General features: G+C 37.6%; 1 protein-coding gene across 1 annotated transcript in view; it reads right to left on the bottom strand.

The window, feature by feature from the left end:
• Window positions 1–7,985, bottom strand: part of LOC106876511 (uncharacterized) — a 16,225-nt gene extending 8,240 nt beyond the window's left edge. Inside the window, exon 1 of the mRNA XM_014925088.2 lies at window positions 6,079–7,985. Within this exon, the coding sequence (XP_014780574.1) occupies window positions 6,079–6,209 (131 nt within the window). The 5' untranslated portion in view covers window positions 6,210–7,985. The remainder of the gene's footprint in view (window positions 1–6,078) is intronic.
• Between the last annotated feature and the right edge of the window lie 5,284 nt (window positions 7,986–13,269).

Raw genomic sequence — 13,269 nt, 5'->3', positions numbered from 1 at the left:
CAACAGGTCTGTCTAGCCCCACAAGACCGGTGCATTTAACAAATAGTGTTTTGTATAATATTTCGTTTTTGGATTTGGTTTGCAAGATTTTTTATGTGATTTCGTGTGTTGAAGCATATTCTGTTGTGTCTGGGGAGAGTCATTTTTTTTATTGTGCCTTAAAAATTAACACACTCACCGTTAAAATTTCCACTTATTATTTTTATTTTCCTAAAATTTTCGTTGTGTCAAGACTATCGAAAAGGTTGCAAGACGCAACGAAAATTTTAGGAAAATAAAAATAAGTGGAAGTTGTAACGGTGAGTGTGTTAATTTTTAAGGCACAATAAAAAAAATGACTCACCCCAGACACAACAGTTTTGCATAATATTGCATGTAAAGACAGTCTGTCTGCATGTAAAATGTAGAAGCTCTGAGAAAATGTGAAATTAATCATTTTTAAGAGTTAGTTTTGAAGTGGATACAGCTAGAAATAATAAGTAGTATTTTAGGTTAAAAACCCCTTGAATGGTGAAAAGGTCAATGGCTATCCAAAGGATGTCAACCTGCATTTTCTGTACCCATGATGGATGTATTAACCATTGCACAAAACTTTTGGCTTCTCTTCCATCCATTCAGAAGCGCTGCATCCACTTAGAGCAGTAGTTCATAACTAGGATCCATATGATCCTTGGAGGTACACATAAGATTTTGGTGGCAAAATTTGTGCAATAAATTGGTTATACTTCTACAATACACAAAATATCGTAAACTAACCATATCTGGCCCAAATAGTCTATCTCTTTTATGCTCAAACTCGCCATATCCAGCATCTCATACCTACCCTACAATGTCATTCTAAAAATAAACAATTACATCTTCAAAATCTCTAAGGTACAAGATAATACATAATTAATAAAAAAAAAAAAATTGAATAAGCATTATATTTGAAAAAGTAGTCTGAATGCTAAAGGGTAAATTCTTTTTATACAGTTTCTAATACTATCATCATCATCATCATCGTTTAACGTCCGCTTTCCATCCTAGCATGGGTTGGACGATTTGACTGAGGACTGGTGGACCAGATGGCTACACCAGGCTCCAATCTGATTTGGCAGAGTTTCTACAGCTGGATGCCCTTCCTAATGCCAACCACTCCGAGAGTGTAGTGGGTGCTTTTATGTGCCACCGGCACGAGGGCCAGTCAGACGGTACTGGTGATGGCCACGCTCGAAATGGTGTATTTTACGTGCCATCTGCACAGGAGCCAGTCCATCGGCTTAAAACATCAAATGGCTAGGAGGGTCCATCTGAATAAAACAGGAATCAAAGGGGTCCACAGGTAAAAAAAAAATTACTGAGAAACACTGATATAAAAGGATCTAGAACCGACAGGAATAAATACTGCACAGCTGTAGTGGTGGTGAAGATTTCCACCAAATCAGTCAAAGTGGAGAAAAATTACAGAATATCAATCAATTATGGATTTGTCTATAAATTCATTGCCACGAGTATCTTCCTCCAAACCTAGAGGTTTGGACAAACAAAGAGAGTAGTAACCATGGCCTTTGCAATCCTAGAAAGACTGAGCTGAGATCAGTGAGATTGACGCTGTTAGTTAATGACTTCCAGAGGGTCATGACTGGACTGTCATTGATCAAGTGTTTGCTCATGTTTCCTTTGCTGTAATCATCATCATTTAGTGTCTGTTTTCTATGCTGGCATAGGTTGGACAGTTTGACAGGAGCTGACCCATTAGAGAGCTGCCCAGGCTTCAATTCTGTTTTGGCATGAGTTCTACAGTAGGATGCCCTTCTTAAAGCCAAACACTTTACAAAGTGCATTGGGGAATTTTGCATGTGGCACCTGCATGGGTGCATTTGTGTGGAACCAGCAAGAATGCTTTTTGTGTGGTGCCGGAAAGGGAGCTTATTGGAGAGACCATGAAGAAGATTTCTTGTTAGTTTGTCGATGCTGTTGGTTGTCAGAGTTTTGCAGGTTATTACATGTTATTCATGCAATTAGTCGATGAAGTCTCCCTGTAGAGGGTGCTGAAGATTTAAAAAGTAAGTAAGGGAGTTAATTTGATATCAGTCAATAGAAAATGTTTGGAAGCACATAGGAAAGAATCTTTGGTGAAAACATCAATTACATTCTCCAATGATGCCTTCACCTCTTAGAACAGTAAAATATGGTAAGCATAAGTGAGAGTGTCACATAAAAAAAAGCACCCAACACACTCTGCAAAGTGGTTGGCATCCAGCCATAGAAATCAAGCCAAATCAGACCGGAACCTGGTGCAGCTCTCTTGCTTACCAACTCTGATCAAACCATCTGAACCATGCTAGCATGGAAAATGGATGATGATGATGATGATGATCCAACTTAGAGAATTTGTGACTGCCAGTATCCTCCAAGGAGACATCCCAGCTACTTTTTCTCTTTGTGACAATTGAGGACTACATCCTCAGGCAAAGTTCTGACCCCCATATAAGCCAAAGCTCTCACCATTATAAGCAGAAGAGATCAAGATGCTAGCAGATCCAGTATCTCAATGTCCTTGTCTATCTTGATAATATTTCCCTTCATATTTCATCAACTGTGTGATGCACAAAACTAGTTAATATCCCTTGAGAATGCTGCAGTCAAAGTTGGTCTGTCTCTCAATGCAAAGAATATGGAATACACGACCAACAGTAAAGATGAAAGCCAGCTGCAAAATTGTTCTAACAGCACACAATTCAAGGAGATAAGTAACTTTAAGTACCTCAGGTCTCAATGCAAGAGACAGAAAGAAAGACTTTCTGACATGCAAGAGACAAGCCTAGGGTGCCTGTAACAAGCTTCAAAACATCTGGCAATCAAGTAACTCAAAGTCAACAAAGCTGGCCCTCCTAATGACAGTAGAGAGCCACCTTCTCTAGAAAGTCAACACCCAGACCATGAAGAAGGAGTTTCAAGATTGCCTTGATGGTACATACACAAAGCCTCTCATGAAGGTTCAAAACATTTCATGGCATCAACCCAAGACCAAAGAGGAGATTTTTGGACACATTTCACCCATCTCTAACCAAGACTTTCCTGTTTACTTCTACGCTGAACAAAAGACCGTATCAGATGTTATATTCTGGAGACTTCTATTATCCTCGGTGTGACATGCTTAAATTCATCTTGTTGCAGCTGATGTAGTTTGAAGGAGGTTTGACTCTAAATTGGCTCAAATTTGTTTAACTACTGATCAGATCTATGATCAGAGGTTTTCTAGCTACAATAACCTTCTCCTTAGAATTTATATAGGTTTATTTAACCCTTTAGCAGTCAGATGACCCTATCAAATAGAATGCTTATATATCTACATTATTTTGAATTACATGTGTTCTTTTGTAGCTTTGAGATTTCAATGATGAGATCTCTTTAGTTTAGGAATGGCATTCTAGGATAGGTATAAGAAGCCAGATCTGGCTAATTTGGATATAAAACAGGAAGAATATTTGGGTTGGATATAGCCAGTAGAAATGCTAAAGAGTTAAGGAGCTCCATTATTTTTTTTCTAAGCTGGTAGAAGCACCCCCATTTACTCATGAAGAGATGTAATTGTAGAATGGTGTCTGGGTCTTTTAGTACCTCAGTGTGGCTTATAGCCATATGGACTCTACCATCTACCAATTGAACTAGCTTTTTGTGGAACATGAAAACAAAATCTAGTGCACTTAGAAACTACCATTATTCAACCTACATAGTAGCTGGAACAATCAGAAATAGCAACCAAGTTTCCTTCAAAGACTTGAAATAGTTTAAGAAAAGGAAGACATTGAATAATGTTATACTAATGATCGTTTGTTAATTTGAACAGCAACTAAGTTTCAGAACAGCTATACTCTATAAAGCAAACTAGACAATTATATATAGGGAATCTGCACCACTCTTTCAAGCTGATAAAAGTTCTCAGGTTGGCTGAGGTGGATCCATTTCCAAACAGGTTAAAAACTAATGTTAGATGCTTGGTTTATTAGACTGAGTAATTCTTATACTGGCACGGACAATAAATGCATTGTATTAAAATCCTTGTGTTAAAGTATTTAAACTAATCTCTTAAAATGGGGGGGAAATGAATATAGCCACTACTTAATTATGCAAACAGATTCATTCAGGCATTCCTTCGATATGACTCGAAACATAGGAATTCAACAGTTAAATAACATCAAAAGAAAATTAAATCTTTTTTTGTCTTTGGTTAGTAAGTGTAAAATTCCTATTTACTTCTGTCTAGAAATTAAAGGAAATGACTACTATTCCCTTCAAACTTTGCTTTTGTCACCTGGACATCAATATTTTAAAACTGACCTATTTTCCATTACATTTCAGACAGATTCAGTGCTGAGTTGCTGAAGCAGAAATCTTGTTATAGCAAATATTCTGCTCAATACCACAGATTTGCTTGTTAGTTACTTGACCATAACCACTAGAGCAGGTCCCTTAGTGGCCGACAATATGTGCATCTCTGATCATGAACAGGAGTAGTGGGGGAGCATCATAGCCATGTGCTGAGAGGATTGTTTGGGGGTTTGAATAAATGTAACAAAAGCAAAGTTTGAAGCCGTTTTTCACACTTTCTAAGGGTAAGCAAATAAGGGCTATCTTTCGTTTTAATTATAATTCTTGTCAACTGAAGCACATAACAGTTGCTACCCAAGGACAAAAATCATGTCACTCTGCAATATATTCGGGACAAGTGACAGCTCTAAGACTTGCTTTGACCATTTGATTGTTTAGCATTAAGGCATTCAAGCTATGACTATCTCTTTAAGCAATAAGTCAACTAATTGCATAGACTGCATTGTAAAGAGCGACTTGCAAAGAGTTGGCGATAGGAAATGCATCATACCATAAAACATAACCTCTAAAAGTCCTAAACTTACGACGATGGTTAAAAATGGTGAAGAATTATGTAGAGCTGAAGTCAGTCGATGTGTGTGCGTCGAGATCGTTCGGTCAATTAGAAATAGCCTAGCACCGTCAAAAAAAAAAAATGAGACATTGGGTAAGGTAGCCGACAGTTGAAGCTTATCTAATGTTCCATTGAAACAACAGGTTAGTTACGGGTGGACTGTCTATACATAAAGATTGATCTGAGGCAAAACAGCATGTGTGTGCGTGTGCATTTCAGCATTTTGCCCATATCTATCTTGGAATGTATTTGTCTTTTTACATCGTTTCGTCCCGGGTCAGATAAGATCAAGCAAAATGGTTATCTCCCTTCACGACGAGGTCAATTTGGTTTTTCGAGGTCGATCCGAGAGAGCTAGGGTCAACTGGGAGGGAAACCTCGATGGTAGTATGACCGAGCAGGGCCATAGTCCAGCAATTAAAACCAGAAAAATTAATATATATATATTTTAACGGTATGAAATCTCTGTGCCACCTTTTAAGTTTGCTCGTGTTCTGTAACGGTAAATGACTATATATAGGTTTCAAATTTTGGCATAAGGCAGGAGATTTTGGGAAGGGATAAGACGACTACATCGACTCCAGTGTACAACAGGTACTTATTTTATCGACCCCGAAAGGATGAAAGGCAAAAAATGCGGAATTTGAACTCAGAAATTTAAGACGGACGAAATGCCACTAAGCATATTCTGTAAGCTCGTCGCCTTAGTAAAGGACTATATATTAAAAACTTACGAATGTCAGCAGGTTTTCCTATACAGGAAAGATTGCATATTAAACTGAATGCAAAGTATGTTAGTGTTGAGTTGTTAATTGGAGGAGAAAAACATAAAAAATTCAAAGTCCTTGAATCAGCTATGCCATATATATATATATATACATATATATAAATAATAAATGAGTATATGCATATATACATACTTACATCTACCTGTATATATAGATGCATATCTGGGTACAGGACAATGCAAAACAAAACGTGGACAAAATGATAAACAGAGTACAGAAAACACACAGGCCACATAGAGAACGTTTCCTTCATCAGCTGCCACCATTCTTTATATATATATATATATATTAGAAAACATACTGAGGTTCTGGTAGTCACAAAGAAGCCGAAAACAAGTAAATGTACACAAGTTGGAAACTTACCTGTCGAGTTGCCACCGGTGGTAGACACCGGCCAGTAGATAGGCGAAACAAGTGCTTAATGACAGGAAAAACATCACCATTCCTCCAAATAAAATCCACATGGAGGATTTCTTCCACATGGCAAACTTCATTGTAAAAGCCTGCTGCAAATGATACTGGACAACGTAGTTTCTTTCTCACAAGTCAATGTTACACACTTCTTCTTGTATATTTGTATATATTCCGACTTAAACCATAACAGATTTTGATCAGTAGAGATAATACCAACACTATCTAGAAAAACTCGTTAGTGTGTGTATTAGACTGTCAATATAAGATAGCGCCTTGGAACTGTAAAAGTTATTCAAAAGAATAACTTTCATGCAAACAGTACGATGACGATTTTTAAAAACTTGGTTGGGACACTGAATATGGTGTGTAATATAGGAGGTTGAGTAGAAACAAGCTGAAGCTTACAGGCTCGAGCGAGCATTTATATAACGAACACTTCCTTCAGCAATGCAGTAGCTGGTATGTTTGTTACAATATCTAATTATAGTTGACTATTCATTTACAACTTGGTATGTGGAAAGGTTGTTCGTTGAAGACGAAGGAGAATAAATAAATAAGAAATGTAAATAAGTAATATGGTCCGATTAATTAGATTTTACAAATGATTCTCATTAGTTTCGTTACATGATTTGTTTCATTATAAATCCATATTGAAGGCTGGTTAATTGATAGTGGCAAAACCCCCAACAAAATGAGGTTTTTAAGTGACGGAATGATGGACGGATTATAGGTAGCACTTGCAGCTTCGATGTTCGTCAGTAAATAGAGAGGACTCAGAAGAGAGGGCGATCCATGTCAGGCCATTTGGAATCAAGAAACATTCAGTGGTGGTACACAAGACATCCAGACGCGTTTCTTTAAATTATCAGCAGCAGTAAAGCAATGAAAGCTTGGAAGGAACCACGAAACACCCATGGAAAAAGTCATGTCTAATTTCGGATAGTCCAGTAGATATAGAAAAATTTAAAAGAAAACAAAAACGAAACACGAGTAAATAATTTCGGAAGCAAACGAACTGTCGGATGTTCTTGGTGTCAAATTTCCTCCTGTCTTGAGAAACATTAAATTATCGTTAGAATTATTTCTATTTCAGAAAATGAGCAGCAAAATTCGATTACAAATTTCTTCAAGTATTCTGCATTGGACGTTTCGTAGAAGGGTGAATATGAAATAAGTTAAAATAAAAATAGAATATTTACATAATTAACAGGAGGAAGATTAACGACTTTCTTCTGCTGGTTTGCTATCTTCTCAATAATTTCAATTGTTTTTTTTTCTTTCACCTGCACGACAGGTTGGTATTGTGTTGTTGATGTTAATTTAAAAAATATAGGGAAGAAATATGTCCTCCTTTCAAGGTAACAGCAATCGAAATAAAACTGATGCTGGACGGTAGAAAGCTGTAGTAAGACGGATGGACGATCAGAAAAGAAAATAGTAGTTAATGATATTAAACAAGAACTTACTTCATATAATTGATATTTGCCAAAAATAAAAGCCCAATAATAAAACCGAGGTAAATATTATAGTTTTGGCGAAATGTGTTCAATGAGACGGATTATAAAGTGAAAAGGCAATGTCAACAACTGGTGAGATTCAGTTAGAAATTAAAGCATAAAAAAGACGTAAATAAATCTAGAAATAAATTATTTCCTACTTGTCCGGGGTCTCTATTGGTGAAAAAAAAAAACTAATAAAGAATCAACATGAAATAGTATTTTCTGAGCAGTGGTTTGCGATGTAATTTAGATAAAACGGAGGGATTAAGTTTACACCTTCCATGGCTTGAGTTAATTTACTTGACTTCTCTTTCTCCCCACCTTCCTTTCTTACTCTCTCTCTCCTCCCTTTATTATTGTTCCTGTCTCTCTCCCCACCTTCGTTTATTACTGTTTCTTTCTCTCACTCCCCAATTTCGTTTATTACTGCTTCTTTCTCTCTCCCCTCCCTTTATTACGGTTTCTTTCTCTCTTTCCTCTCCCTTCATTACTGTTTCTTTCTCTCTCTTCCCTCCCTTTATTACTGTTTCTTTCTCTCTCTCTCTCCTCTTTTATAACTATAGACCTCGCTCTCTTCGTTTTATTTCTTACTCTATTTCTCTCGCGTTTCTTTATTACTATTCCTCACTCCTATCTCTTTATTAGTGTTTCTTTTCCTATCTCTCTTCCACCCCTTTATTACACAATCCTTTTTCCTCTCTCTAGCTTTTCTCCATTTATTACTAAGTTTCTTTCGTTCTCTTTGTCGCGTATTTTCGTGCAGAGTTAGTGCCCTCTTCGCAGTAGCCGTTGTTCCGTATCCAATTAAAAAAATTACTAACAGACAACACTATTAATATTGGCGACAAAATGAATTATATATATATATATATATATATATATATATATATATATATACATACAATATGATACATGCTTTATTAGTGAAAGAATATGTGTGTTGTTAGAGCGAGTGAAAGACCGAGATTATTTGGGAATGCGTGGGAAGATAGAGAGAAAGAGTGCCAGAGGAAGGGAGACGAGAAAGAATTGTTGCTGATGAACCCAGCTTTCAAGGGATGCTAGTATTACCAGACATATATACACCTATTCATAAGCACACCAGCCCACCCCGATACGAGTCAATAATTCCGCTTATAGTCACACTTCATGACTATTAATCATACATTATCTTCTTTTTATTTGTTATTCCGTTTGCAATCACAGTTTTTACAAGTCAGTGATTATCGTTAAGCAATTTAACGCTACATTCCGTCTATGCAGCAGTTATTATTTTGCTTAATTTACAATTAGTTATCCAGTTTTACTTGTTTTTAATGAAGGGATTATTCACCACTCTTCTTTTATCGTATACGTAATCGTTCTGAAAGCTAGAAATAGCAACCAAATCTTCTGCAGATCATACTCTACTGTGTTAGGAAAAAAAAAAAATGCTCATAGTTTTATTTACTTTAAGGATGATTCATAGAAATATTTGTTTCAAATTTTGGCACAAGGCCAGCAATTTCGGGGGAAGGGCACGTCGATAACATCAATTGGTACTTATTTTCTCGACCCCGAAGGGATGAAAGGTAAAATCGACCTCGGCGGAATTTGAACTCAGAACAAGAAGATAAACGGAATTAACCGGAGCAAGTAAAATCAAGAGCTCTGAGAAGTAAAATATGATAGTCGTTTCTACCATAGCCATAAGGTCTGAAATTTCGTGGGAGGCGTCTAGTCCATTTCATCGATCCCAGGGCTCAATTGGTGTTTATTTTATTTATATATCTTATTTTATCGACTCCCGAAAGGATGAAAGGCAAAATCGACCTCGGTGGAATTTGAACTTAGAACATAAGACAGACGAAATGCCACTAAGCATTTTGCCCTGCATGTAACGATTGATAATGAATGGAGTTGCTCAGTTGGAGATGACCTGGGGCCAACATAGTTTTTTTTTTATTATTATCAATGAAAACTAACAATACCCTAGTTATTATAGGCGTGAGAGTGGCTTTGGTCGGCCCGAGGCTATAGTAGAAGACACTTGCCCAAGGTGTCATGCAGTAGGACTGAACCCGGAACCATGTGGTTGGTAAGCAAGCTACTTACCACACAGCCACTCCTGCGCCTAATATTTAAAAAAATTTAAAACTCTGGATTTATTTATTAAATATGCCAACTTGTCCGCCCACTTTTCAATCCTTTCAGATCCCTCTCTAGGGAAATTGCTCCTTTCTCTGATAAACAATGGACTAAACAATAACAAAAACTACTACTACTACTACAACTCCTCTCACTTTCTTCTTTTCTTTTGGTTGCAGAAAGGTCCCTGCCCAAGAGATCAGACATCCGCTTTCTTCACGGTAGGCACTCAACCTGCTCGAAATAGCTGCCAAAAAACACCTTACTATAATGAAGGCGAACCTATGACACGCGGTGACATCAGCAGTGACATCCGGTGAGGTTTTAAGGTGACGTGATTAGCTTGACCATATGCGTTTAATACGCACCCAGGATAGGAAAGAATGTCCATTTTCACACGCGCGCGCGCACGCACACGCACACGCACGTACGAAGATACACATGCACTCATGCGCTGAAAAGTCCCTGAATTTAAGGGAATCGCGAAGGGCTTGGCTGGAGGCCCAACCCTTTCCGAGGTCTTTTACAGGGCTTAGAAAAATCGAAGAGCTGCTGCAATAAGTGTGTGAACCTGAGAGGGAATATATTGAATAAAATCATAATTGACTGATCCTCCCGTATTTTGTTGTATTTCGGGACGGCCATTCTTTTTTTGCCAAATAAACACACGCACTATATATTTGTTCTTCACTCATTTATTACTGTTCTTATTTTAACTCATGTCCATTGTCCGGAACTCTTTCGTCACACATCTGTGACCTCTTCAGCGACACGTTTCGTTTTCGTGTCTGCTCTTATTTCTTTACTGCCCACAAGGGGCTACACACAGAGGGGACAAACAAGGACAGACAAACGAATTAAATTGATTATATCGACTCCAGTGCGTAACTGGTACTTACTTAATCGACCCCGAAAAGATGAAAGGCAAAGTCGACCTGGGCGGAATTTGAACTCAGAACGTAGCGGCAGACGAAATGCCGCTAAGCATTTCGCCCGGCGTGCTAACGTTTCTGCCAGCTCACCGCCTGCTCATCGTGCTAGCTCATCGTGTGTGCTCTTGATCGACGAAAGATTCCCAGTCACTGGGCATGAGTTGTAATAAGAACTGTAATAAACGAGTGAAGAACAAATATATAGTGCGTGTGTTTATTTGGCAAAAAAAAAAAAGAAAAAAATGACCACCCCGAAATACATCAATATCTGTTTCAACACACGATTTCTTTTTTTTATTAAACCTAATTCGAGAACTTTTTGATACTTAGTAAGAAAAAAAACCTACGAACAAAGGCATTCTTCCCATGACCATCGCGTTTATTTTCAGATGTAAAGTATCTAATGTATCCTTCCCGTTTTAAAATATGATGTAATTTAATGGTATTTGACTGCCATTTCTTAAACGTTGAGCGAACTCGAGGAAGATCCTTTATTGTTTGCTTAAACTGAGGAGGACCCTTTGTTGTTTGTTATTCAACCATTTTTTGTCTAAGGACCCCTTTCATTCCTATTTTACTCGGATGGACCCTCATAGCCATTCAATGTCTAAAAAATCCAAATATATTTATTTAATTAAATACTATTAAGAATTGTATAAAAAATTGTTAAAATATTTTGTTTATTGTCGTAGTATAACAAAATTATTGTTGATAAATTTTAATAAAATCTTATATAGTTCTCCATGGGTCATTATGGATCCTTGTTGAGTGAGAAACGCTAGTTTAGACGAAAGGGTAAGACGAAAGCCTCTACGGCTTCTTTCCTTTTTTCTATGATGGTATTTTGTACTTTGAAAAATATTTGGTTACTATTTCTAGCAGGTCGAACGACTGCCCAGATGCACAAAAGTTGGCTCGTCTAATATTACTTTTGAAAAGATTTTCTTTTTATAAAAAAAAATTCCAACATTTCAAATTAGACCAAGGGAAGTAATCCTTATTTTATGTTTACGATGTAAGGTAGGTAACTCAGATTAATTTTTAAAATTTTTAACGCTGCATACCTCAGCTGCATATTATCGGTAATAAAGAGTGTTGTTTTTGGTCCAGTCGTCATAGAGCTGATGTAGAGTCAAAAGGTGTTTCAGAAGTGACCGTCTGTTATTTTTTCAGACCAAGCCGTTCTGTAGAGCTCTTTTTTATTGCTTAATTTCCATCAAGTAAACCGTCCGTATCAGTCACAAAAAACGCTTCCCCCACTAAACTACAACAAACAACAAAACAAAAACGAAAACAAAAATTCTTTTAATTTACAATGAATAGCATGACCTACTTTGGTGAACTCTGTTGATAGAGAATGATGGCAAAAATACAAAATATTGTTTTCTAACATAGGCAGAAAGAGTTGGGGTATAGCAGTTTACATTTGACCTCAGAATATGACTTGGACGTTTTTGAATCTACACCTGAAGGATGAACGGCAAAAGTAACCCGAGAGGAATAGGAAGAGTAGAAGAGTAAAACTATTAAACAGTAGTGTTAAATCTCTGAACGAGGTATTAACAGTAACTGCACGATAAAGTGAAGTATATTTGCCACTTAAATGTGGCTGACCCCTAAGGGTGGATGTTATTGTTGCTTTTAGCCCCAGGAGAACATCTCCTCCAGCTGGCGATATCGCAGATCAAGATGGGAAAGATAACTTCCCTTTGCAAATATAGACAGGACACAGATGTGTGTCGATAGCCAGCTGGAGGAGATGTTCTCCTGGGGCTAAAAGCAACAGTAACATCCACCCTTAGGGGTCAGCTACATTTAAGTGGCAAATATATTAAACAGTAGATTAAGACCAAATTCATAGAATATGGATTAATATTCAGACCAAAGCAAGCTCTAACCTGTGTTACGCCGTCAGAGCGATAAACGACTCTCCGTGACTTCATTAAAAAAACAAAAACAAAAAAAAAACTATTCAGCATAAAATTTTCGTGGCAGAATAAACAATTAGGCGCAGGAGTGGTTGTGTAGTAGGAAGCTTGCTTTCCAACCACATTGTTCCGGGTTCAGTCCCACTGTGTGGCACCTTGGGCAAGTGTCTTCTATTGTAGCCTCGGGCAGACCAAAACCTTCTGAGTGGATTTGGTAGACGGAAACTGAAAGAAGCCCGTCGTGTCCTTCTCACCATCACCGCTTAACAGCCAGTGTTGGTGTGTTTACGTCCCCTCCCCGTAACTTAGCTGAGACTGCGATGGACTGGCGTCCCGTCCAGCTGGGGAACACATACGCCATTGAAACCAGGAAACCGAGCCCATGAGCCTGGCTGGGCTTTAAAAAAGGGCGCATAGCTTAGCTGAGTTCTAGGCTTGAAAAAAAGTCCTGGGGTCGATTTGTTCGACTAAAACCCTTCATGCTCCAACATGGTCGTCATCAAATGATTGAAACAAGTTAAAGAAAAAAAGAATGAACAGTTTCTAATTACTTTACTGTGAGAGTTGAATATTTATATATTTATTTCTAGGCGACCAAAGCCGTGTGAGTGAATTTTGGTAGACGGAAACTGAAAGAAGCCTGTCGTATATATG

The sequence above is a fragment of the Octopus bimaculoides genome, chromosome 23, assembly GCF_001194135.2.
Source record: "Octopus bimaculoides isolate UCB-OBI-ISO-001 chromosome 23, ASM119413v2, whole genome shotgun sequence".
Taxonomy (NCBI): Eukaryota; Metazoa; Mollusca; class Cephalopoda; order Octopoda; family Octopodidae; genus Octopus; species Octopus bimaculoides.
The sequence above is the reverse complement of the archived record's forward strand: the minus strand, read 5'-3'. Positions and strand labels throughout refer to the sequence as shown.